We start from the raw sequence: 27,563 nt of genomic DNA, 5'->3' as shown, positions 1-27,563 counted from the left end.
ACAAGAAATTACTTTTAGATATATAAATAAATTATTTTATTTTTATATAAATAAATAAATAAAATAAACAAACAAACAAACAAACAAACAAACAAACAAACATGAAAATTCCACTTTTCCAAAAATTTTGGTGACATTAATAATAATAATAATAATAATAATAATAATAATAATAATAATAATAATAATAGGGGGCACGGTGGCTTAGTGGTTAGCACGTTCGCCTCACACCTCCATGGTTGGGGGTTCGATTCCCACCTCCGCCTTGTGTGTGTGGAGTTTGCATGTTCTCCCCGTGCCTCGGGGGTTTCCTCCGGGTACTCCGGTTTCCTCCCCCGGTCCAAAGACATGCATGGTAGGTTGATTGGCATCTCTGGAAAATTGTCCGTAGTGTGTGATTGTGTAAGTGAATGAGAGTGTGTGTGTGTGTGCCCTGTGATGGGTTGGCACTCCGTCCAGGGTGTATCCTGCCTTGATGCCCGATGACGCCTGAGATAGGCACAGGCTCCCCGTGACCTGAGGTAGTTCGGATAAGCGGTAGAAAATGAGTGAGAGAAAGTGAATAATAATAATAATAATAATAATTACCCCGACATAATCAATGTCCAGGTCGTGGTGCTGCTTCGCTCCAATAATCCAGGACACAACATAGTATGCAGTTGTATCAGGGTAGTAATAAGGCCAGTTTTTCCCATGACCAACCCATCCAGGAAACGCCCATGGCAAGCCTACGACATATTCATTATTACTATATAAAACACTTATATCACATAGACACGTGTCATTAACACTAGTGTCATTAACGTGTGCAATATCGCAACACCCAACACACTTACTCTGATCTGCTGAAACTGTGTCACATGTCTGATAAAAGGTTTGTAAAAATATTTCAGCTCAGCAGCTGCTCCATTTTTACTGACCACAAAACACAAGAGTCCCGCCCACTTCACCCAGCTCCTCCTACATGCACAGAGCTGGGCGGAGTCACGCAAAAAAAAGGGGGGGGGTGTGTTTTGGGCAGGAAGTGTATATTAATTGTATTGGATTGTGTTCTGGAGCATCGTGTAGGCTTATAGGAGCACTTAGATCATCTCCAGATGCATAACCATAAATATTGGCACCCTGTGTATGAAAGGTAAAGCTGACCTCCTGACTCATTAATGGCTTTTCAAAAGGAGAATGTAGCAGATTAGATTTACTATTTTGATTATAAGCTGATAAGCTGATTATATATAAACTAATATTAGTGAGTGCTTAAATCAAGCATTAAAGGGAAACCTACCTATCAGTGTGATGTTAGGATTCCTCTTCTTGGCCTCTCTCATCAGCCACCACTCATATCCCCTGAAATAATTCTCATCATTCGGAGAGTGCATGTGTGATGGCTCTGTACCATCTGAAAGGAAAACAATACAACAGCAAGGCATTGTAAATTCATTCCTTCACATTTTAGTCCTTTGATCACATGGTTTGGAGATCTACCTGTCGTCTGTGCATCACCTCCAATTTCAATTTTTAGTATTTGTAAAGAAGCTCCGAAGTTGGGCTTAAAAAATAAAGACAAGAAAACGTTAGTGACATTTACTTTTTGTTAAAATGACACATGAACTGCACATTTAAGAGCATTTACCTTGAAAAGGTAATCCAGTATTTGACTTCTGTACGGTTCAGCATAGTTCACAAGAAGGCGAGACGTTGCCTGCAATCAGATTGATCACAATGAACTACTCTATGTACATTTAGATGTTAAAACAATGTCAGTGATAATGATACACAAACATGTATAACATGTGTCAAGTAAGTGTGTCGAGTGTTGCAATATTGCACACGTGTCTATGTAAAATAATTGTTTTATATAGTAATAATGAATATGTCTGGGTACTGACGTGATGTAGGCTTGCAGAAGCAGTACCAGGACCTGGACATTGACAATGTTGGGGTAATTATTATTATTATTATTATTATTATTATTATTATTATTATTATCATCATCATCACCAAAATTTTTGGAAAAGTGGAAACTCTTAATTTTGATGTTTATTTATTTACTTTACTAATTTATTTAAATATCTAAAAGTTATTGTTGTATATAACAAATTTTGGGACGGCCAAATTTAGATTTTTTTTTTTTTGTTATTATTATTATTATTATTATTATTATTATTAGTATTATTATTATTATTATTATTATTTTAATCCTTAAACAAAATCATTTTAGAACATTAAAAAATATGAAACAACAGATTGGAAACAACTAGATTTATTTTTTAATATGAATTATATGTGTATTTATTTATGTGTTTATTGCTGACGTATAAACTGCAAATCGTTCATTAAATAATATCATGGAATAATTTATTAGCTACAGGTAAGGACTTTTGTTTCCTTGCACACTGGGTGTATAAACAGGTTTCTGTTCGCTCACGTATTTACACTGAAGTCAAAATAAAAGTCCCCAGAAGATGTCATTAAAAGTTGTACTTACCCCACCACCGCTCACACCCCCTATGCCATCAAACGTCCGTCCAAACCCGCCGTCATCGTCTATAACGTAGCTCTTATCAGCTGAGCAAAAACAGACCCATAACCAAATGAAGAAAAACGCAGAACTATTTGTTTTTCTGCTCATTTTATCTCATCGCAAAGACACAAATAAAGCAGCCGCTCACATGACAACGACTTCCGCAATGGCACACGTGATAAAACCACGCCCACTTATCTGACGCCACAGACGCTAAAGAATCTTTAGAACACACACACACACACACACACACACACACACACACACACACACACACACACACACACACACACATTGTCTCAATAACAAATAATAACAGATAACAAAATACAATGCCATATTATTCAAATAGTAACATAAGGAAAGAGAAAAAATATTATATATATAAAAAAGAATATATATCACTACCCTAATAATATATATAAAAAAATTGTAATAATAATAAAAAACAAACAAAAAAATTATATATATATATATATATATATATATATATATATATATATATATATATATATATATATATATATATATATATTATTATTATTAATAATAATAGTAATTATTATTATTATTACTATTATTAATAATAATATTATTATTATTATTATTATTATTATTTATTTATTTTATTTATTTATTTATTTAAAAGATTTTATTTATTTATTCTTTTTATTATTTTCTTTCTTTATTTTTTCTGAACATGGAACTTGGACCATAATTGTGTTTATCTCTTTATAAATACAAAATGGTAAATATATATATAATTTAAAATACAATACTTAAATTTAAAATACAATTATTTTGCTGACAATTATAGAATATATAGACAAATATAAATATATAAGCGACACATCTATAAGTTGTTCTTCTCCAAACAGTTGCCAAAACGTTTAAAGCACAAAACTGGATAGAATTTTCGAATAAGAATAATAAGAATAACAAGAATAAGAAGAGGACTTGCTAAATCTGTACATGCTGTATATGTTTCTCTGTTTTTATGTCGTAAATGTTACTTTCTTTCTTACCAAAATCTCCTTCTTTATCACTATCGAAACGTGAGCCGAATCAATTACGCTGTGTGGAATCGACTCCAAGCGTAAGAGTCTATTCTACATCTAAAGCCGGAGTTCTGAGAATCGGCTCTTCGATAGAGTGACTCGCTGAAGTATCATAGCGACGGAACAAACAAAGCATGGCTGCTACAAAGGAGAACCATCAATACAAACGCCTTTTCATCAACAATGTGGATAAATATACCTCTAAATATATAGGAAAGGTCAGTTTTTTGTTGTTATGTCCAACTGTCATTGCCATTCTATATTCTTTACAGTGCACATTAGTTAATATTTTAGCTTAATAGATATTGCAGTAATCAGTGTCACATCTCATCATATCATACTAAAATTAATTAATTAATTAATTAATTAATTTATTTATTTATTTATTTATTTATTTATTTATTTATTTATTTATTTTTTCTGTCTTATGCATCCAGTTTTTAGCCTCATGTGTTGTTGGAGCTACTGAACAATTACAGGATGAATGCACAAGTTCCCAAGAAGAAACTTATCAGATTGTTGGAACAGTTTCCTGTAAAACCAAAGAAAAGTCCAGCTTTGCAGTAGAAAAATATACTGTGAGTTATAATCATGGCTGTAATTTACGCATAGTTTTATAATGCATACACAGTTTGCGTTAAATCCTTTTCCCGGTGATGCTCTTGTACTTATTTTACTCGTTCCTATAGAACGTAACACGTGAAGAACTTTTCCGTCACCTGATGAAGTCAGACGTCATCGTTTATAATATTTACAATGAGAATGCTGATCAGATTGAAGAAGCCACTTGGGCTGTCTCAGGTATCTATAATAAATAGTTTGTCTCTTATTAAGAGTTTTTCTAACCTTTCATTAAAAGCTTTAACCTTATCTGTCCATTTTAAGCTCTTCACAAGGACATTGATGCATTTCCTGGACCAAAGATGTTCATCTTGATCTCGTCAGTCATGACCTGGGCTCTGACTAAGACACTGGATCCAGTAAGGGTTTTATATATATATAGATATACACACTCACCGGTCACTTTATTAGGTACACCTGTCCCACTGCTCGTTAACGCAAATTTCTAATCAGCCAATCACATGGCAGCAACTCAATGCATTTAGGCATGTAGACATGGTCAAGACGATCTGCTGCAGTTCAAACCAAGCTCCAGAATGGGGAAGAAAGGTGATTTAAGTGACTTTGAACGTGGCATGGTTGTTGGTGCCAGACGGGCTGGTCTGAGTATTTCAGAAACTGCTGATCTACTGGGATTTTCACGCACAACCATCTCTAGGGTTTACAGAGAATGGTCCGAACAAGAGAAAATATCCAGTGAGGGCAGTTCTGTGGGCACAAATGCCTTGTTGATGCCAGAGGTCAGAGGAGAATGGCCAGACTGGTTTGAGCTGATAGAAAGGCAACAGTAACTCAAATAACCATTCGTTACAACTGAGGTATGTAGAAGAGCATCTCTGAACGCACAACACGTCAAACCTTGAGGCGGATGGGCTACAGCAGCAGAAGACCACACCAGTACTAGTAAGGTGTACCTAATAAAGTGGCCAGTGAGTGTGTATATATATATATGTATGTATGTATGTATGTACATATACATACATACAAACAGCTGGAATTAAATTCCTCAACATACTTGGGCAATAAACCTGATTCTGATTCTGAAAAAACATATATGTATATATATTATATATAAATACATATATGTTTTTTCAGAATCAGAATCAGGTTTATTGCCCAAGTGTGTTGAGGAATTTGGTTCCAGCTGTTTGTGACTCTCAAAAGTACAGACATAAATAACACTATACTATACATTTAGCTTGGAATATATAAGATAAGACAAAACAGACGATGTGAGACAATATAGACGACGTGAGGCAATACAGACTATATAGACTACAGATTAAATATGAATACAGAATATATGACTGATCAGTTATGTACATAAAGTATGAGAAGTACATGGTAGTGCAAATAACAGTATTGTGCAGTATTGTGCTTTTGTGGAAGCATACACAAAGGCACAAAAGCATTATACAGCATCAGTTGTGTGTAACCTACTGTATACGCGGATGATGTGAAGACTGACAGTCCTGATAATGCAGTACTTATAGATATGAAGCAGGGAATATAATGATGGTGAGTTGTTAATCAGTGTGATTGTCTGGGGAAAGAAACTGTTCCTGTGTCTGGTACAGTTTTGGTACACAAAGTACTGTAGCGCCTGAGAGAAGGGAGGAACATGATTATATGATATGATATTGTGATCATGATTATAACTTTCATTATAAAGTGCATGTTGTGTTGTTGTTTTAACTGTAGAACGATCCAGAGATTCATATAACAGAATTGGACTACAGGAGACGGAAACCTCATCCCAACTTTAAAGATCATACGGCTGTGGAGAAGCTTGTGGTTAAACTAGGACAAACTGTGAGTGTGGTTAGCTTCATGTTGCTAACACGTCAAGCTGAGTTATAACGCTAGTTTCAAAGTCTAAAGCATCAAAAAGCTTTAAATTGTTAACATCACTTAACCTCATGATTTATGATTAAATCTCATTTAATCATTAATTACTTTTGAATCATATGTTTTCAGAATCAGTCCCGGTTCTCGACTTATGTGGTTGCCTCTGGACTGCAGTACGGAATGGGCGAGCAAGCATTTCATTTCTTTTTCAAGGTAAATAGAGACATTTTTTGTCTGGCTGCTATAACTGGTTTATTAGCATTCATTCGTGTATAACTGAGTGTTTATGACACTGCCCTCTTTTAGACATCGTGGCTGGGAGAGGAACCTGAAGTGCCGATCTTCGGAGACGGCTATAACGTCATTCCAGCTGTTCACATCTGTGATCTGGCAGGGTCAGTAGTGACAGATTAATGAATGACTTGAGATCTGATCCCAGGTGAAACAGCGAATGATGGATACTGTACAGAACAACACTCTCATCTTATTACCTTATTTAAATCAAATGAATCATGACTCGTTACATTTGATTCAATTAAATATGTGGTTCAGATCAAAGAATCGAATCGCTGAAGTGAATCGTAACGGCCATCATTAATCAGGAAGTCGTTAATACGCTGATGTATTACTGTCACGATGAGGCAAAGGCGAGTGAGGATCCAAATGCAGTTCAAACTTTTATTAATCCAAAACAAGAAACAGGCAAACAGACAGGCAGGCAAAACAGGGCAGAACACTGAGCAAACAGGAAACAGGAACATAGACATAAACATTCAACAACGACTAGCACCAGGGAAGTGAACAAACAGAGTAGATATAACAAACAGGAACCAATCACCAAGCAGAGACAATCAGCGACTAAGCCAACACACCTGAGGGAAAGATTGAGTTCAATTAGTGTCCATGGCAACAAACAAGTGGGCGGGGCAAACAATTAACAGCAAGGCAAACCAGCAGACAGAAACAGGGCAAAACAGCGGAGCTGGAGGCCAGGGCGGAGCCGGCGGAGCTGAAGACGGGACCCAAGACCAGAGCTGAGTGCGCGGCCAGAGAGGTACAGCATGCGGCGCCAGAGACCCTAGCAGGACTGGAGACCAGGGTGGTGCCGCAGGCAGAGCCAGAGACCAGGGCAGGACTGGAGACCAGGGCGGTGCCGCAGGCAGAGCCAGAGACTAGAGCGGGACTGGAGACCAGGGTGGTGCCGCAGGCAGAGCCAGAGACCAGAGCGGGACTGGAGACCAGGGTGGTGCCGCAGGCAGAGCCAGAGACCAGAGCGGGACTGGAGACCAGGGTGGTGCCGCAGGCAGAGCCAGCGACCAGAGCAGGACTGGAGGCCAGGGTGGCACCGCAGGCAGAGCCAGAGACCAGAGCAGGGCTGGAGACCGGGGGGGTGCCGCAGAGTAATTCAGTAAACTGGTTGGGATCGCAACCCATGGTGGTGCTGGAGGTGCTCTGAGCCTGCAAATAGGGACAGGAGAGAGAGAGGCCGACCAAGCCGGGGAGACAAAACCAAGGACAGACAGAGCAGATAGGCTGGGCAGTTCAAACATAATAATTTTAGACCAGGCAGAGAGCTCACAGTTATCCATCTTCGACAGGGAAAAGAGTTCAGTGTCAGCCATCCCAGACAGAGCAAAGAGTTCAGTGTCATCCACCCCGGACAGGGCAGACAGTTCAGAACCAACCCCTTCAGGCAGGGCAGTAAGCCCATGAGAGTCATGCAAAGCCACCTTGGCAAGGGCAGAGAGTCTATGGAGCTTGGGCGCAACCATGCTAGCTGAATTACATGGCTCCGTCATTCCGGGTGACCCGGCCGACGCGATCGATCCGGTCGAGCCAGTAGGCTCCAAAGACCCAGTCGGCCCGGCTGGTTCCGTCGACCCGGTCGGCCCGGCTGGTTCCGTCGACCCGGTCGGCCCGGCTGGTGAAGCAGATGGCTTAGGAATCCCGGCCGCCTGAACCGTCACCATCGGTGTATCCGCCAGGCTTGAGACCAACCGGTTTGCACGGGCCTCATCTGAGCTTACCGGTATAGCAGCCATCTTGTGAACAGGCTCGGTCACAGGTGTACAGAGGACTGGGCTGGACAGAGTTGATGTAGTGCATTCGGGCGTCCGTGGCTGATTTGGCTCCGTATCCCACGGACCCTGATGCCTACTGCCCCCCACAAAAAAAATTTAAGGCCGGCGTCCGTCTCTACCCTGCTCACGGTTAGAGAGGACCCGCCCAGGAGCAACGCTAAATTGACAAAGTCTGTGAAAGACCCCATCTCTCGGCTCAAAGGCATCAAATAGCGTACCTTGTCCTCTAGTCCATGCCTAAACACGTCCTTAAGAGCCTTCTCCCCGAAGTCCACCCGGTTACACAGGTTCACGAACACCTCAGCATATTCCTTGATTGGGAAATCCTCCTGACATAAACAGAACAAGATTTCTGCTGGATCCATGGTTGGGCTAGTCGTTCTGTCACGATGAGGCAAAGGCGAGTGAGGATCCAAATGCAGTTCAAACTTTTATTAATCCAAAACAAGAAACAGGCAAACAGACAGGCAGGCAAAACAGGGCAGAACACTGAGCAAACAGGAAACAGGAACATAGACACAAACATTCAACAATGACTAGCACCAGGGAAGTGAACAAACAGAGTAGATATAACAAACAGGAACCAATCACCAAGCAGAGACAATCAGCAACTAAGACAACACACCTGAGGGAAAGATTGAGTTCAATTAGTGTCCATGGCAACAAACAAGTGGGCGGGGCAAACAATTATCAGCAAGGCAAACCAGCAGACAGAAACAGGGCAAAACACAGACAGACTCATTACAATTATATTGTTTCCTTAAAGATTGATCATTGAACATTTATTTTGTTGTTGTTTTTTTTTCCTTAAAGGATTGTACAGAACGTAATCGAGTGTAAACCGAAGCTGCCGTACTTCCTTGCAGTGGATGAATCACAGAACACCATTGGTGACATTATCAGTGTGAGTTTCCTCAACGAGAGCAATTTTATTTTATATTCTAACATATTCCTCTGCTGCTCAAGCCTTTCTCTTGCGTCCTAGGCAATAGCGTCGGTGCTCGGGCCAGGAAAAACAAAAAACGTTCCAAAAGAGGACGTGTATCTCACAGAGGAGTTGACGGTAAGTTTATACTGTACAGTAAAATGATATTAAAAGTGAAGCATTTAAAGAAAAAAAAAAGTATTGTCGCCTTGCTATGAAACAAACTTCTTTTTTGGGCTCCTGTTTAAAATGTTCTGGTCTGGAAATGAGCTCCGGCCACAAACTGATTAAAGCTGCTCAGCTCCGCCCCATTTCCTTAAAAGGCAGATTGTGCCTCACATGCAACAAAGAGCACAAACCATTTCAAAAAGTTCCTTTAATTATACTATTAAACCTGAGACATCTAGTGAACCATTGGGACATCAGGAACTTTCTGTAACTATAATTTCTCTAGTGTTATTGACCTTACGATGTCTTGACTATTGTTGTTGTTTGTTTTCCAGCAATCAGAAATTGACCATTTGTTCATCAATCTTCGAATGGAAGCTATTCATTTCGACAAAGATGTCAGTAAAGAGAATTTAAGCATCAACTGGGTTTCAAAGAAAGGCATTGTTGAGAACATTGGACAAACTGTAGAGGATTACAAGAGCACACGAGGTTTGCTGGTAAGCGACTGACGTAGTGACTGTTAGGATCTAATATCAAACTCTGGTTGTGTTTGTTTCTTTCTTTCTTTTCATTCTTTTTTTTTTAGCCTGTTCGCGTCTATCTCTTCGGACCTCCTGCTGTCGGGAAAAGCACCATGGCGGAAAAGATATGCAAGCACTACAAACTGCACCATATCAAAGTCAAAGAGACCATCGCCGAGACTCTCGCTAACCTGGTACGTCTTTACAAACAAATATTCCTAAGAAAATAATTAAAGGCTTTTCTAAGTGAGCGGCAGGATTTTCAACAATAAACGTTTACCTGATTATTTTATGCCTCAGGAGTCAAGCGTACGCGCGGCAGAGGCGGAAACCGAAGCGGACGACGAAACACGTAGAACGCAGGAGCTTTTGGAGACGCTGACAAAGAACATGGAAAAAAATGAAGGTAATGAACAAAGAAATGTGATCTACCGCTAATCTGTGACAAATTTATTTAGAAAGTTAATGAAGACCATCAAAACAACACCCTGCCTCTGCTGGGCATTTAGAAGCGTTTCAGGGGGGTTTTATTCTTCTTATTCAGTTAAAAATGTATTATAACAGTAGCTACTATGAATTATTCAGTAATTATCATGAACAAAGGTTTAGACTAAGACAGAAGCCTAAGAACGGGGCATAGAAGCCTTTATTATCGCAACACATATACATTACAGCACAGTGGAATTCTTTTCTTCACATACCCCAACTAAGGAGGTTGGGGTCAGAGTGCAGGGGCAGCTATGATACAGCGCCCCTGGAGCAGGGAGGGTTGAGGGCCTTGCTCAAGGGCCCAACAGTGGCAGCTTGGCTGTGCTTGGCCTTGAACCACGATCCGCCGATCAACAACCCAGATTGGGCCCTTAACCAGTTGAGCCACCACTGCGCTAAAGTTGCCCTAAAGTTGCCCTAAGGTTGCCCTAAGGTAGAAAAATAGAGAGAGAGAGAGAGAGAGAGAGAGAGAGAGAGAGAGAGCTTTATGCTTTTAAGGAAGTTGACCCTGACTAGTTTTAGGTATTGCTCAGGGATATACGTGACTCATATGTACGAATGAGTAATATACACTTGAAATTGTCTATAGATTCGATTTCAATTTTGAATTCCTCTTCTGTTCAGGCCGGTTGGACGAGACGTACGTCATCCAAATCATCAAGAACAAGCTGAAATCTACAACATGCAGAAATCAAGGTTTTGTCCTGGACGGCTTTCCGAAGACATACGAGCAAGCTAAAGAGCTGTTTTGTGGTAGGAGGAATAAATCTTTAATTTAATTACAACATTGTTCAAAAATTTGATTCCATTTTTGTTCGGTTGTTTTGCACAAGCCGAGGTGGAGCAAGCTAAAGACGAGCTAAAGTCGAGGAACAAGGAAATCATTCCAGGTAGGTGTCGGTTTATAGGAATGTAAATGCAGAAAGATATCCAGCGCTGGTTTACGCCGATGCTGTCGACTGAACACTTTGTGTGTGTGTGTGTGTGTGTGTGTGTGTGTAGAGTTTGTTTTCTTTCTGGATGCTACTGATGAATTCCTGGAGGAACGTGTCCTGACCCTGCCCGAGAACGTCGTGCAGGGGACGTCACACTCCGTAGAGAAGTACTTTCAGTGTCTGGAGACGTTCAGAAGAAACAATCCAGAAGGTGAAACTGTCCTGAAATACTTTGAAGAGCTGGAGATTCACCCCGAGCGAATAGGTAGGCGTCAGATAGACAGCATGACTATGCAACTTTAGGTTTTATTCAACCTCTCAGGAAACGTGTGTAGAGACATTGGAAGAAACAACGAAACTTGTAGGCATTTAAATATTATGAAGCCTACAACATGAACAAAATGTGTGTGTGTGTGTTAAACTGAAAGAAACAGCAAAAAGTGCCCCATATGTGACAACAAACTTAGTCACAGGAGGCAACTGTATGTAATAAACATTTAATGATAATTAAAGTGGTTAGGATATGATGGGAGGGCGTGGTCTCTTCCAGGATAGCTCCGCCCCTCCTGAACAGATCCCGTGGCTCATCCAGTTAGATCTGGAGGAACAATATTTATAATACACTTCAGGTCTTTACATTATTCGAAGGCTCAAATGACGCGAATCTCATCTGTTCCAGAGATGAACAGCGACGACTTGGAGAACGTTCTGGTGATGGAGAAGGTAACGAGGTGCTTGGGGAAGACCAGGAACTACAGCCCCACCTCGAAGGATGTGGAAGAAGAACGGAAGCAGGTGGAGATCAGACTGAGGGAGAAGGCGGAGGCGGAACAAGACGAAGCCAAGCGCAAAAAGGAAGAGGAGGAGCTGTGGGCCCAGCAGGAGGAGGAACGGGTACGAACATTCGTTAGGGTTGGAAAGAACAAGCAGGAGGTTCTCAGGAGGAAGTGACTACTACTACTATTACTACTACTGATAAAAGTATCAAAGAAATGTATTTATTCTCGAGAACGACAGATCGTAGATCTGCTTTGAAACTTTTCAGGACATGTTGCTGTGTGTGTGTGTGTGTGTGTGTGTGTGTCAGGAGCGATGTCTGGAAGACGAGAGGCGGCAGGAAGTGGCTCTGTTGATGTCAGAATCCGCTCCTCTCAGGCAATATTTGATGAACAGCGTGATGCCTGCTGTTATTCGAGGCTGCCTCGAGATCTGTGAGCTCCGACCCGAAGATCCCGTACACTTCCTGGTAGCTTTTCTGACTTTCTTGTCTGTTAGTGTTTCAGTACAGCTTCAGGTTCCTTTATGTAGTGTGACTGACCAGGTAAAAACCTTTCTCTTTCTCTCTTATGTTCCAGGCTGAATATCTCCTGAGAAACCAGAATCCAGAAGCGCAATAAAACGCCGCGGGGGAAACGACGCACGAGACGTTTAAATCTGTTATTAGATCTAAAACTAAGAATGTTGTGACTAAAAATTCCTGCTCACTGTGACACAGACCACGAGAAAAAAACCTCCTCCTGGAGATTAAAGAGGAACTGAACGCTGGACTCATCACCAACCTTAACATGATTGTACTAAATAGCTTTTATTATACAGGTGCATCTCCATAAATAAGAACGTCATGGAAAAGTTCATTTATTATCATTATTTAACTCAAATAGAGACACTCGAAGTGCGCATCCTCAAAGCTTTCGCTACAATTGGATGCGACTAACTTTTTTGTCCAGAGAGCTAACTGTTGTTTATTTCTCCCGTCATGATCATATCCTGCATTTATGGTTATCGACCTTCTGGCTCGGATTATTTTTTTATCTGCATCGGTTTCCTAACATTGGTTTTCCTAACAGTTTATTGAATCGAGAGCTTCATCATGTCTTCTTTTGCGAAACGCTTCTTCCTTTCTGCTAGCCTCTGCTCGAGGCGAGGGGAAGATACAACCGGCAGCCCCTGGACCTAGACACACACACACACACACATGAAATGTTTCATTTGTAAATTTGTGTCTCTACATAAAAGTCTAAACCTAGATATTTCTTTCCCTTAAAAATACCAACACACAAATCACACACTATACACTACATACATCACTATCTAGTGAGTGAGTGAGTGAGTGAGTGAGTGACGTGACATACGGCTAAGTACGGTGACCCATACTCAGAATTTGTTCTCTGCATTTATCCCATCCAAAGTGTACACACACAGCAGTGAACACACACACACCGTGAACACACACCCGAGCAGTGGGCAGCCATTTATGCTGCGCTGCACGGGGAGCAGTTGGGGGGTTTGGTGCCTTGCTCAAGGTGCTATTGCCAGCCCGAGACTCGAACCCACAACCTTAGGGTTAGGAGTCAGACTCTCTAACCATTAGGCCACGCCTTCCCCACTTTTTTTTTTTTTTTTTTTTTTTTTTTAGTGAAATATCATCTTTTAAAGCTTCAGGGGTTTTTCAACAACATTTGCATAGCCTGGGATTCGAACCGATGCCTTTATGTTGTCTGAGCCACAGGAAGCTCTATTATGCCGCTCAGCTATATATAATTTATATTATATATATAAAGCTTTCTATATAAGGAGATATAATGACTTACGGTTGCAGAAGGCAGAGTAATGAGGAAGTCTGTCACGTTCGGGTTTACAGCGATCGGGTTTACAGCGATCGGGCTTTTCTTTGTTGGCATTTTTGCTGCAGGTTTCTGACAAAAAATTTTAAGTACTTGATAAATAGGACATACAACATACTAAAGAGCAGTAAAGGAAACAAACTGTGTCTTGTAGTATAATGTGACGCTTATAACACGTAGTATAATGTGATGAGTATGTGTATGAGAATACAGGTGGATACTGTGTGTGAGGGAGAAATCATCCTGTCCGTCACTCTGACCTTGGATTTAGGAGGTGCTGGTGCCGTTTTCTTTCCTGAAATCTGGCTCCTTAGGTTCTCCAACCCGGTTTTGACCATTTCACAGATTTCTATATTTCCATACAGCTCTGCGATGGCCATACAATCTTGTCCTTCCAAAGAATTACAATCCAAATAAAATAAAGTGTTAAAAGCCAGAGACATCAGATATTAGCCGACAAGACCATAACTAGGGTTCCTTTTAAAGGCGGGGTCTCCGATTTTTGAAAGCCAATGTTGACATTTGAAATCACCAAAACAAACACGCCCCTAACCCAAATGAGCCCCACTCCTGTATTGATAGCTCCGCCCACACATACATACGTAACCCAGGCAAATAATGGAAAGAAATGTGTCTTTATCATAGCTGAAGGGAAGAACAATACGATTGCAGATAAACAAACAAGCAAAAATGACACACAAGCATAATCATGTAAAGGACAAAGGCATATATTAGTTCTGTGTAACAAAGCAAAACCAACGTTACCTATCGAGAAGGAAAAAAGCGCCTCGGCGTCTTAAGTAAAGTTGGTCACATATTCACAGACTGTAGTTTCCTGAGTCAATAACTCCTGAGCTAAACGCTGTTACTACACAAAACACGGTTGTAGCTGCGTCTCTACATTACTACGATAGAAAAGAGGTGTTATTTGTGTAGTAACAGCGTTTAGCTCAGGAGTTATTGACTCGGGAAACTCCAATCTGTGAATATGTGCCAACTTCCCGCTCCTTCAGTTCTCTCCAGCGCTGGAAAGCTGATCCTATATTAACACGTCCTTCTTGCCTTATCGTAAGCCTTTCTTCGCTTTCTTTCTTTGTTTTTATCCTCCATGTCAATGTTAAAACCGCTTTCTGCTAATGTCACACATGCGCACTGAACACTCTCTCCGCTGCATATTGACAAGACACACCCCTTTCTGCTCATTGGCTACACGTTCGTTTTGATTTTTGTTTATTATTCGGCTTGACTCAGTTTTCTGAAACATTTCTCAAAAATCGGAGACCCTGATTTTAAGTCACGGAATGCGAATTATGTACCGTGTTTGTTTGCGACCTCAACGTTGGCGCCCAAATTCAAGAGCTGATCCACGCATTTGGATTTTGATTTCTTGATGGCTGTCATGAGTGGTGTCACTCCGTTTGTGGTGGTGGCGTTAACGATAGCGCCGTGATCCACTAGGAGTTTGACAATGTCCGCGTGTCCCTCCATACAGGCGTGATGTAGAGCAGTCCATTTGAACTGATCGTAGGCATTTACATCTGCCCTGGAGACACAATGGAAACACATATCATGTATTAAACATACTGTACATCTACAATGACAACTGAGACAAAAGCAGTCTGTGGTGCTACCTACCCGTGTGAGATAAGGAACTGAGCCATCTGGTATTTCCCCATCATGCAGGCAGTCATGAGCGGCGTTTTGTATATTCTATCCCTAGTGTCTACAGGGACATTTTGGCTCAACGCTAACTCCAGCAAATCAAATTTGTCATTTTTCACACACTGGCTGAGGTTTATGTAAAGTTCTTTGGGCTCCAGGTTCAGCAAAGCATCTTCGGTAACGTCAACTTGCAACCGGTCACGAATCTTCTCAGCATCTGGCTCAAAGCTTTCAGGGCTTGTAGGAGTAATCTCAGTTAATGGCGGCTCAGCTTGTTCGCTCTTACCTATACTCAGTCTTAGAGACTTGTAGGATGACAGCGGGTATTGGTTCGGTAAGAAAAGGTGTCCTGCGAAAAAATCATCGATGCTGATTTTGCCCCAACGATTCTTGTCAAGGCCCTTGATAATTTCGTCCAGGCTCTCCTCGTCTATAGGCGCGTGATACTCCTGCAGTACGGACACTAACGTCTCGTTTGGAACGGTTTCTTCTGGAGGTTCTGCTGCTTCTTCCGTTTGGAAAGCCAGTCTCAGTACCTCTTTATGCTCAAACGACCAATCGTGTAGCTTGGCTTCACTGACGGCTACTTTCCCAGTCTTTAAAGCTTGCTCTGCCTCTTTCAGTACTCTCAGAGCAGCTTTGTGGCCGTTGTTCTTAGCAATCTGGCTTGGCAGTAAATCCTGCTTGTTCTTGGTCATCTTGCATCCTGGCAATAAAAGATTTGTAAATGAGTTTGGAAAAGTGCATATAGTGTACCGTATTTTCCGCACTATAAAGCGCACCGGATTATAAGGCGCAGTCTCAATTACGGGGTCTATTTCTGTACTTTACCCATACATAAGGCGCACCGTATTATAAGGTGCATGCTAAAACGTACGGTCTACAAAAAAGGTAACGGAAGCAAAACAGTGAGTTTAGTTGAACTTTGTTCTACTATTTAACAATACACACACATTATTTTTTAATCAATCTTCTCCCAAAAATCCATCAAAGTCCTCATCTACTGTGTCTTCTTAACTTGGCGCAGTTCATTTTCTTGCTTCCTCTACTTCCGAACCATAGATTCATTGATGTTGAATTCTTTCGCAGCTGCTCTATTCCCATTTATAACCGCGTAACTGATAGCCAGTAGTTTGAATTGTGCCTCGTAAGCATGTCTCTTCACTGGTGCCATTTTCGGGGGTCCTTAGACAAACAAATGTTGTCTTCTTCTTCTTCTGATTTTTATTGGTGGATGGCAAACCAACTTAAGATCGCCACCTACTGGACTGGACTGTGGAGAACATAATGGTTAGGAAGAAACAAATGTTGTTTTGCAACATACCGGTAGTCTACCTACCGGAGGCGTGGCGGAGGTAAGCGTACGTACTGTACGTATTACGTAATGTTCTCTGATTGGTTTATTGCTGCCAGCGTACGTAGTGTATGTATTACGTCCCTGTGTCAGCGGGAAATGATCCGACAGTCAATCAATCGGAGCGCTTACCAAAGTCGCACAACAACATTTTTACAGATTTTTGGAACTCAGTGCACACATAAGGCGCACCGGATTATTAGGCGCACGGCCGATTTTTGAGAAAATTTAAGGCTCTTAGGTGAGCCTTATAGTGCGGAAAATATGGTATGTTTTTTTATAACAGTGTAATTACTATTAGAATGAACTGTAACTCACCTCTTTGAAACAGAAACCTGCAGCACTCTGCGTGGCCTTCAGCAGCCGCTGCGTGCAAGGCCGTATGTCCAAGATCGGCCGTAACGCTGAAATCAGCAGAGTACGCTGACAAAAATATGAGCATCTGAAATAATCGTACGATATTAATAACATCACAATATTAATAATATTATATTGCTAGAAACATTTTCCTAATTTACAGAAACCTTGCCTCAATGTTGCCTTTAGCTGCTGCAATGTGAACAGAGTTCAGTCCATTTTTGTTGACTTTGTTGGGGTCAACGCCTTTTTTCAGGATCGCTTTTACCAATGCTACGGATCCGGACGTCACAGCCGCCATCAAAGCTGTGCACCCGGTCACCTAAAACACACAATACTATTTTCCATTCTCTATCGCTGCATCGTTAGATAAATCTTTTCTGGCTGAGACGAATCTTTATAAACTGCAGACATAAAACTTTAGCACCGCATTAAAACAAACCGGATCGGCGACATCAGGATCGGCTCCTGTCGCCAAAAGCTGCATGCAGAAGTCCTCGCACATCTCGGCGTGTTCACAGGCGAACATGAAGACAGATTTGCCTGTGTTGGAGGTGTTCTTAACATCCACGTTCATTTTAAGTACCATGTCCATGATCTGTTTGTGACTATCTGTTGGGCCGATGCAGTAAAACAGCAGTCCTGTATGGAATGACAGACAGAAAATAAAATTATTAATAAAATTAATAAAATTATAGTCTAACAAAATATTAAATATCTAATGTTTAAAATTTATAACACACAAAAACAACAACAACACACAAGCGCACCTTTGCCTTCTATGTCCACGAGGGACACACTGGCTTGATTACTGTACAGAAAAGCCACCATATCGACATGGCCACGTTCTGCAGCGAGCATCATCGCGGTCCGTCCCTTTTTGTCCGGGACATCAGGATGTGCATTGAGGGACAAGAGGAAACTAGCTAACTCCAGATCATTTTCCACAGTGGCCAGGTGCAGGGCGCTGATCCCCTCTTCAGGCTCTGTGAGGTTGATCAGATCTGGGACACCTAAAAGCACTAGCTTCTCCATCTGCTCTTTATTCCTTTGGTTTACCAACTGAAGCAGTTTGTAAACCTGTTTGATCTCCAGAAGATTTTCTGCTACGAATTTCCTCCTCCTCATCTGTAACTTCGAAGGATCTCTCATGATCCTAGTCTTCTCCAACTCACTCATGTAAGACATTTCCAACTAAAGAAAACGTTTTAAGTGATACTTAATCATGAGCAAATTCAGTCGTCCAGATTTATACAACTGACAACAGAATATAACATTGCTGTCATATAAACATCTATTAATTATTTAAAGACCTTGAAGATTAACATCTTGTTAAGTCATTTTTATAAAATTTTTTTATGACTCACAACGTATATAAAAAAATAATTTTGAGATTGTTTTGGCTAAAAGTCACAGAGTTTTGTCAGAGTTTTGTCTGGAGTTTTTTTTTATTATCCTTAATAAATAATGTTGAAGAAATGACAAGCTGCCGAGCCTGTATTTCTGAACTACTACTACTAATAATAATAAAACTAATAATAATAATAATAATAATAATAATAAATATAGCTGCAAGCAGCGATACCGGGGTCAAGCCGATCAGATGCGCTCAGAACATGTCGCTGATGAACCATACCAAGTTTCGTAGCGATATGGCATTGCATTCGTAAAATACTGAACTTAACGTGAAAATTCAAAATGGCCGACACACAAAATGGCCGTCCGAAAACCGTTTGGTATCGTTTGACTCAGCATGCCTCAAGGAGTCTAACAACTTCATGATTTTAGACTCAAGTTTGCAGAAGTTATAAGCGAAAATAGGTGTTTTTAAAATCTCGATTTTTTAAAATCACGAAACGTTGCATGCTAATAATAAGAAAACTAACGATAACAATAGGTGTCTACACTCCCGCACTTGGTATGGTTCATCAGCGACATGTTCTGAGCGCATCTGATCGGCTTGACCCCGGTATCGCTGCTTGCAACTATATTTTTTATTTCTTTCTGGAATCACAGAAGAATACAATTTAACGTCACCAACATTTAAGTTCATAATTGTTCGATTATTCATCGTTATTATTAGTTTACTTTACAAGCTCAGTGTATTAAGCTGTTTGTCTGTCATTTATATTATTTGTGTGAGTGAGTGAGTGTGTGTGTAAGTGTGTGTGAGTGTGTGTGTAAGTGTGTGTGAGTGAGTGAGTGAGTGAGTGTGTGTGTAAGTGTGAGTGTGTGTGAGTGTGTGTGTAAGTGTGAGTGTGTGTGACTCACACACACACTCACACACACTCACACACTCACGCACACACACACGCCACTCACACACACATACACACACAGACGCACAGAGACACACACACACACACACTCTCACACACACACGCACACACACACACACTCACACACACAGACACACAGACACTCACACACACACACACACACACACACTCGCACACACATACACACACACATATACACAGAGTGTGGGTGTGTAAATGTCTGTGTAAATGTGTGTGTAAGTGTGTGTGTGTTCCTCGTATGTGAAAACATACTTGGCAATAAAGACCTTTCTGATTCTGATGTTGCAAGAATTTTGCCTCTAGGCCTTACGAGTCAGCACAAAATTGGGTTTTTGGACTGTTGGTGGCGCTAGAGGGTTTGAGCTAGACACACCAAAGTTGCTATAGTAACTTCTAAGATTGGCCTCTACATGTGTGCCAAATTTCATAACTTTCCTACGTACGGTTCTATGGGCTGCCATTGACTTCAATGGCGGAAGAGGAAGAATAATAATAAGAAGAAAACTAATGATAACAATAGGTGTCTACGCCCCTTCGGGGCTTGACCCCTAATAATAATAATAATAATAATAATAATAATAATAATAAGAAGAAGAAGAAGAAGAAGAAGAAGAAGAAGAAGAAGAAGAAAAAGAAGAAGAAGAATACAACAACAACGATTACTACTACTACTACTACTACTACTACTACTACTAATAATAATAATAATAATAATAATAATAATAATAACAATAATAATAATAACAATAATAATAATAATCACCGTTCAGGTTTCAGATTTTCTGCACGTTTAACTGGAATTTTCGATACGTTGAGTTGTGACGTCACAGGACATTTTGGAACGCAGGCTTTTTTTTTCCGCATTCAACGTTCCGTTCGTTACGTCATAACACACACACACGCGCGCGCGCGGGCGCGCACACGCTGTGAAAAATGTAGAGAAGTTATCGCGCATGCGCAGAAGGATAGGTCTGGGATTTCTTCACCTGTGTGGAGTCACAGATATTAACGTTTGTGTGAAATAATAACGGACATTTTGTTTGTACACAACTTCTAAGTTACTGTAAAATGAATACTGTAAATAATGGATGAATAATAAGCTTATTAGTTATTATTATTCTTAATACATTTAATTTTGTTTTTAGATTTTTGCATTGTTCGCCCTAAAACACAATGCAGTGTTATTATTGTACATTTATTTACAGATAAGCAACATATTCTGCTGAAGAACTACAGACTTCATCACTGGAAAGGCTACAGGACTTTTTTACTGTTTGCATCCAGAGTGTGTTTGTAGATCAGTTTAGATCACACCCTAAATGCCTCGAACACACCAGAACGATTATCGATTATCCGAGGACGACGATTTCCGCCAGTGTTTTTCGAGACGTTTTTTGACGTTCATGTCCAAGCGATTTTCACTGGCGTTGAGCTGAGTGAACATGTAACTTCACTCCCTGACATTAGATGAAGCTTATTTCATTCATTCATTCATCTTCTACCGCTTATCCGAACTACCTCGGGTCACGGGAAGCCTGTGCCTATCTCAGGCGTCATCAGGCATCAAGGCCGGATACACCCTGGACGGAGTGCCAACCCATCGCAGGGCACACACACACACTCTCATTCACTCACGCAATCACACACTACGGACAATTTTCCAGAGATGCCAATCAACCTACCATGCATGTCTTTGGACCGGGGGAGGAAACCGGAGTACCCAGAGGAAACCCCCGAGGCACGGGGAGAACATGCAAACTCCACACACACAAGGTGGAAGCGGGAATCGAACCCCCAACCCTGGAGGTGTGAGGTGAACGTGCTAACCACTAAGCCACCGTGCTAACCACTAAGCCACCATGCCCCCCTTAGATGGAGCTTAATGAAAAACAGAAATACCCTGGTACACAAGGTGGCACTGTGCATCTTTATACAACTCCCTCTTATCAAGACTTTTGTCTTTGATGTTGCATTTGTCATAAAGCTCTTTGTTTTCAGAAACCAATAAGACCAGCAGGTCTACACTCATCTTCCGATTTGTGCTTAAGTGCCACCAAGTCACGTTTTACTGTAACTTTAGCAGCTCCAGGCACGTGAACAACAGCACAAATCTCATTGGTCGGCCAGATTTTTTATGTGGTCGCGTCAAATCAATAAAACGAGCTCAAGGTGTTTTTTGTGTCCCGGTGTGTATGAGCATTTAAGCAGACAAATGCAATGTAACTTCTAACTTTAAAGACATTTGTTCTGCCAAAACATTTCTTCAACATTTAGGAAGATATCTGAAAAACCAAGAGAGTTCTCCTTACTCTCTCCTTGTGATTTTAGCAGCAACATCAGCGATCACAAGACCAAGAAACCAAAAATAAACACACACCGTGTGAGTTCTGGCCATCTACAGTATTTGTATCGCAAATAGTAAACATTATTATACGTTTGATTAACCTTCATCTTCACAAAGAAAGCGAATTCAGACCGAAGAAATAAAGACAGAAGGCCGACAGAGAGTCGATACTTCAACATTAAACTCACAAATGCATGTGTCCCAAAGTGCCTTTCAGCAGATCATTAACAGCATTAATGACGTTTTGTTTTTCGCAACTTCGAACACACTTTCTGCAATTAAAGAAATTTATCACGTTTATTGAAATTTTTACTAGCACTGCTGTTGTGAACTCAAACTAAAAAAACGTACAAAAGTTTAGTTAGTGTTTCATAGGACACTGATGCATTTGAGCCGTGTGCAAAGGGCATGGAAATGGGAAGTGGTAAATGACTGCACTGCTCACTCAGGATCGAATTCTACGGTGGTCAATGTGGCAGTAGTGAAGTGAAGTGACATACGGCTAAGTATGGTGACCCATACTCAGAATTCGTTCTCTACATTTAACCCATCCAAGGTACACACACATAGCAGTGAGCACACACACACACACACACACTGTGAACACACACCCGGAGCATTGGGCAGCCATTTATGCTGCGGAGCCCGGGGAGCAGTCGGGTGTTCGGTGCCTTGCTCAAAGACACCTCAGTCGTGGCCGGCCCGAGACTCGAACCCACAACCTTAGGGTTAGGAGTCAGACTCTCTAACCATTAGGCCATGACTTGGAAGAAAGAAGTAGTTATGGACAATCTGGAAGACTTAATAAAAGCCTTCGTTCTTCTCTTTGGTCTGCGTAATGCTCTAAACAGAGTATCCCACGGACCTAAGGTACACCCTTGAGGCTGTCCAGTAGATCTTTGTGAACCTTGGAAGTGAGCACAGAGCAAGAGATGATATTTTTGTAATAAAATACAGTAATGATCTGTGTAACAATGTTCTTTTGTTAACAGAGCTTCCGGTTCAAATCAGGATGCTGTAAAATAAAAGTATGTAAAAATGCACATACCGAATTTGCTGATTGCACTCAAGCTTTTACCACCTTTCGCACTTTGTGTATTGTTGGTGCCTTAGATTCTGCATTTTGCACATTTCTGTTTTATGCAGTATTTTTGTGTCGTTCTACAGTTTGCTCTTAGATCTTATTAAAAATCATCGAATAATTTACCGTACAATGCAAAATGATTTTAAATAACACATCTATTTGATTTTGTCAAATACATAAAGGTGAAAAAAATATACTTTGATTATGTAATTATGCAAACTGAACAAAAATAGCTTATGAATAGAACCTTTAGATGTCTCAATATTTTGTTGCAACTTTTAGAGCTCATCAGTGCAGCTAAAAACTTTATGTCTAACAGGTCACTAGAAAATTTTAAGTTGAAGAGGACTGATTTTTATTTTATTTTATTCATGCAATTATCTACGCATAAAATTATGCAAACACGTCACATTTGCTTCAGATACAGTTGTGACCACTAACATTAAACATTAAAGCTCACCAATTAAACTGATTTCAATCCCAGGATCACCGATGGGGACCTGAGCACAACCCCTCCCACCCCCAACCCCCAAGTGCTTGTCTTCAAACACTGGGATTTTCACAAACAACACTCTTTTGAAACATTGAGTTAACTCAGAATGGTGCAACAAAGCAAAAAACATCTAATGAGAGGCAGCGCTGCTCAGAGGAAAACGGCCGGGTTGGTATGAGCTGACAGAAAGGCTAGAGTACCTTGAGGATCAAGACAAACCTTGAGGCGGAAGGGACGATACGACAAACCTTGAGGCGGAAGGGACGATACGACAAACCTAGGGGGGGCAAAAGATAACATCAGATTTGAAGGACGCCATGTAGTCGGATGTCACTTCTTTATTAAATTGACTTGCATGTTTCTTTTTATATATTCCTGTTTATATATATATATATATATATATATATATATATATATATATATATATATATATATATATATATATAAAACCTAAGTGTTAGTCAACAAGCTGGGAGTAAATGAGCCTAAAAACATTTTACACAAAACACATCAAGTCTGCCACATAAGCACTGGAGCAGGCAAGCTTGAAACGAGTTTTAAAACCTCAGAATCTAGCATCTAATTCTTTTTAAACAAATCATACTCAGTGGACCTGAAAAGGAACCGACTGCAGAGCTGACCTCGATGCTAAAATACCGGAAGTCGGTTTTTTATGTATTTCGCAGTAACTTGCACAATTTATTACGGATGTGCTTCCTTTACCTCGGTGTAATGGGTTTCAGGAGAAACCTCGGGAAGTTGTAATCGGTGTCATTTTAAAACAGACTCGGTGTCAGAATCCAGCCTTGTTTCCAGCCATACAGATATTCAGACTTGGCTGGAAGACGATGCTGAAGATTGACGTCCCAGCGTCGTTAATTTTCATCGACGTTGACAGTATTGGGTCAAATCATCAAGGAAAGAACTTAATCTCAGCTTCTGTAAGAAACAGAACTACAGAGACACACATAAGGAAGTGTTTACATTCCTTTTCACAGGCCATGACACACTTTCTACAAGAAAGCAGTGTTCGCCCATATCTTCAACCTGCAGAATCAATAGCGAGAGTCCACTCTTAATTAAACTCTCAAGAAGTACCCGAAAAGGTGCATCGATCGTCACTTGACATCATTCCCGAGGTTGTAGAAGACTCAAAAATATCTCAGTCTTGTCCGTGTGCTCTTCAGGAAATGCTGCAAAAAGTACCACAGACGCCTGTCAAAGAGACGTCAAAATTAGCAAGCGAGGAAGTCGCTAGCGCAGAACATTTCTACACTGATTCAGAGAAGATTAATACGTTTTCATTTGTATTTTTTTTTTTTTCAAGTTTGAAGTCTCTCATCACATCAAACCATCAAATCTAGGTCACATCAGTGGAAGTCAACATCATGTCAACATCACATCGACGAACACTTTACAATTCCTTGGTTTCTTCAAAATGGTTGCCTAAAGAATCTGCTGGTTTCCTTCTTAATAACCTTCTGTTCAGATAAATCTTTTGGCACCCTGGCTAGCTAACAAGAAACAGCTAGCTGGACAGCTAATCCTAAGACATGTCTCACACTTGTATGCTGTTAACTGGTGTTATTTGTTTATTTTTTTTAAATACATCACTAAAATAATTCAACTGGGAATTAGAAGCATATAAAAATGAGCAAACATTATGACAAAAAAAAATTAAAAAATATTACAAGTCAATAATAAAAGTTCACAACAATTTTTATTCTAGATAAATTTAGATTTTTATTATTATTTATAAAAATTATAAAAATTATTATTATTTATATTATTTATCTAGATTTTTTATTATTTTATTTTATTTCTAGATATTTATTTTTTGCTCATTTCGTCTTTTTCACTCTGGTCTTTATATATCAAATAATATAAATTAAAACAGTGATTTTTTTTTTAATATGAATTAAAAAACCAATAATACAGTATTAAGAAATGCTCCTGCGATACCGCAACAGACCACTAGAGGGAGACGTAAGATTACCAAAATATATTGAACTCAACACAGCTTTTCCCATTATTATTATTATTATTATTATTATTATTATTATTATTATTATTATTATTATTATTATTATACATTTTTTTTCAGTATAATTATTTTCTGAGACAATGAATAAGTGAAGTGAAAAAATAAAAACAAAATCTTATTCATTCATTTCCAGTCAGTGCTTTTTCTCAGGGTTCTGGTCTGTCCTGAGACACAACTGGGACGGGACACACATACTGCTTTACGCCTAGAGTGGAGGAGGAAACCAGAGATCCCAGATGAAAGTCTGCACAGACATAAACGCACAGAAACTCTAGCTAGCAGCAGCGCTACCTACCTAATGTGGATCATTCCATTAAGATGTTAAACATCTGATAAGACCATGTAGGAGAACAGGAACTCCTAGGTGTTTGGTCAAGATGATACTTCTAATCAAGACGAGCCAAGTAGAACTTTTTAGCTTAAAAAAACATAATAGTATCATAATAATAGCTCAACTGATCCTCTAAATGCAGTGACTTGTTTGAACCACTTGGTTGCAGAAAAGTCTTGGCTTTTCTTTCTCATTAAAATCGATCGATCTTCTCAGATGACACTAACGATCGATATATGAACAAACATTGCCTGTCATTATCACTTCATTTTCTCAGACCGGGAACAAGTAAATTATTTAGGATCAGATTATAAAGAATGATGAGTAGAGGATGAGTTTATTTCCTCGCCTGAGAGCTGAATTAGCTCGGTGTTGAATTAAAGTGTGAATGAATTGAACCTTCTGCTAAAAGTCAGAAGTGATGACTCGGTGTGGTGCATCAGCCGTATCCATTTCGCTTGCACGATGATCAAAGACGTCTGAAGGCTTTTCGCGCACTTTCTATGTAGTACCATTGATGTTCTGTGGTGCAACAAAATCTCCCTGGCTGAAGCCTTGATGTTCAGGGTTATGGACTGACCTGCATCACTTAGACATGAATCCTTTGGATTTGTGGCGCATGTGAATACCATGATTCATCCATCACACTCGCACAGAATCTCTCCTCTCAAGCACCAGAGCTGCGTTGTCATGATCCTAGCACTCGATAACACATTTAGGGTTTGGTTAAAGGGCTAATTTGCATTTTGCTGCCTTCCGTGGTAATGTATCACGACAGAGCAAAGGCCAGTTCTAACGATGATCAAACACGGTGCTACGCAGCTCGACGTTCATGTAAGACACGACACTCTGAACATCTCACTGAACCCATTGAGGAGAGGTTTGAATTTATAAACCTGTGAACGATCATTTATAGCTGCTATAACATAGATGATTACAGGAAGATGGTCCATAACATTAAATATAGATATATACATTGTTAAAATATTGATAATGGTATAAGAGAAAAAAAAAACATCAATAATTTCATATAAAGGCACAACCTCAGGTGATGATTTTAGATAATGAAAAAAAACAGCTACACAGCTACATTATATAACAGCCATGTTCCTTCCACATGAAGATAGCTACGAAAACAAGACGTTGGACCTACCAGAGTCCTTGTCAGGGTACCAGGGTTATGGGAACATTTTAAGGAATCAGCTGTAACCTGTAACATTACAAAACTATTTGGTTGTGTCCATGTTGATCATTCAACGTCTTTGTCATATCTCACTTCACAGCGGTGGGACATATGAAGCTCATATGAAAGTAGACACTCAGGACTTTAAGACTTTATAGTTTTTGTAAGTTTTTCTGTTTCGCCCCCGGCCTATTAGAGGCAATAATTTTATAGAAAATTAAAGAAAAACACAAAAAACGTTTATTTCCTCCACTCTCTGAGATGCTCTAAGTGTTAGTTCATCTAAAAAGCAGCTCAAGTTTATCTTCATCCACTAAAATTCAGTGTAAGGTTCTGACCAGGGGGAAAAACACACGTCTCACACTGAACACAGACTCCCGACATATTTTAGATCAGACTCAAAGACACAAAAAAATCGTTTGTTTATTAACACCGATTGAAATCGTCCCGGGGGGCACGGTGGCTTAGTGGTTAGCACGTTCGCCTCACACCTCCAGGGTCGGGGTTCGATTCCCGCCTCCGCCTTGTGTGTGTGGAGTTTGCATGTTCTCCCCGTGCCTCGGGGGTTTCCTCCGGGTGCTCCGGTTTCCTCCCTCGGTCCAAAGACATGCATGGTA

At 40.2% G+C, this 27,563-nt stretch overlaps 3 protein-coding genes across 3 annotated transcripts in view; 1 reads left to right on the top strand and 2 right to left on the bottom strand.

Moving 5' to 3' along the window:
• The window catches only part of galcb (galactosylceramidase b), a 10,165-nt gene extending 7,459 nt beyond the window's left edge, over positions 1–2,706 (bottom strand). Inside the window, exons 1-5 of the mRNA XM_060880475.1 lie at positions 2,486–2,706; positions 1,631–1,699; positions 1,483–1,546; positions 1,283–1,396; positions 589–728 (exon numbers count right to left, since the gene is read on the bottom strand). Of these exons, the coding sequence (XP_060736458.1) occupies positions 589–728; positions 1,283–1,396; positions 1,483–1,546; positions 1,631–1,699; positions 2,486–2,629 (531 nt within the window). The 5' untranslated portion in view covers positions 2,630–2,706. The remainder of the gene's footprint in view (positions 1–588; positions 729–1,282; positions 1,397–1,482; positions 1,547–1,630; positions 1,700–2,485) is intronic.
• A 925-nt stretch (positions 2,707–3,631) lies between these two features.
• Positions 3,632–12,567, top strand: LOC132852943 (adenylate kinase 7-like). The gene is made up of 18 exons (XM_060880473.1): positions 3,632–3,797; positions 4,017–4,157; positions 4,269–4,380; positions 4,465–4,559; positions 5,902–6,012; positions 6,178–6,261; positions 6,355–6,443; positions 8,943–9,033; positions 9,115–9,192; positions 9,558–9,722; positions 9,812–9,940; positions 10,047–10,152; positions 10,860–10,988; positions 11,069–11,125; positions 11,238–11,435; positions 11,850–12,064; positions 12,258–12,416; positions 12,526–12,567. Exons 1-18 carry the CDS (start codon positions 3,714–3,716, stop codon positions 12,565–12,567), a joined length of 2,085 nt encoding a protein of 694 aa, XP_060736456.1. The 5' UTR covers positions 3,632–3,713.
• On the bottom strand, positions 12,245–20,336 carry LOC132852944 (ankyrin repeat and EF-hand domain-containing protein 1-like). Its single transcript, XM_060880474.1, has 10 exons — positions 20,231–20,336; positions 17,938–18,361; positions 17,610–17,809; positions 17,340–17,489; positions 17,129–17,252; positions 15,430–16,162; positions 15,111–15,337; positions 14,055–14,185; positions 13,762–13,866; positions 12,245–13,123 (listed from the first exon to the last, which is right to left on the bottom strand). Exons 2-10 carry the CDS (start codon positions 18,353–18,355, stop codon positions 13,019–13,021), a joined length of 2,193 nt encoding a protein of 730 aa, XP_060736457.1. The 5' UTR covers positions 18,356–18,361; positions 20,231–20,336; the 3' UTR covers positions 12,245–13,018.
• Positions 20,337–27,563: the final 7,227 nt, after the last annotated feature.

Source organism: Tachysurus vachellii, chromosome 10, assembly GCF_030014155.1.
Source record: "Tachysurus vachellii isolate PV-2020 chromosome 10, HZAU_Pvac_v1, whole genome shotgun sequence".
In the NCBI taxonomy this organism is placed as follows: Eukaryota; Metazoa; Chordata; class Actinopteri; order Siluriformes; family Bagridae; genus Tachysurus; species Tachysurus vachellii.
Note: the sequence above shows the minus strand (reverse complement) of the source record. Positions and strands in the feature narration are given on the sequence as shown.

Excerpts from the sequence above, each read along its gene's own strand:
- LOC132852943 (XM_060880473.1), top strand. The coding sequence starts at position 3,714 with ATGGCTGCTACAAAGGAGAACCATCAATACAAACGCCTTTTCATCAAC. Across the intron at positions 4,381-4,464 it reads AGCCACTTGGGCTGTCTCAG|CTCTTCACAAGGACATTGAT; the intron begins GTATCTATAATA and ends GTCCATTTTAAG. Across the intron at positions 11,436-11,849 it reads GATTCACCCCGAGCGAATAG|AGATGAACAGCGACGACTTG; the intron begins GTAGGCGTCAGA and ends CATCTGTTCCAG.
- LOC132852944 (XM_060880474.1), bottom strand. The coding sequence starts at position 18,355 with ATGTCTTACATGAGTGAGTTGGAGAAGACTAGGATCATGAGAGATCCT. Across the intron at positions 15,338-15,429 it reads CAGTTCCTTATCTCACACGG|GGCAGATGTAAATGCCTACG; the intron begins GTAGGTAGCACC and ends TTGTGTCTCCAG. Across the intron at positions 14,186-15,110 it reads TGAGGTCGCAAACAAACACG|GACAAGATTGTATGGCCATC; the intron begins GTACATAATTCG and ends ATTCTTTGGAAG.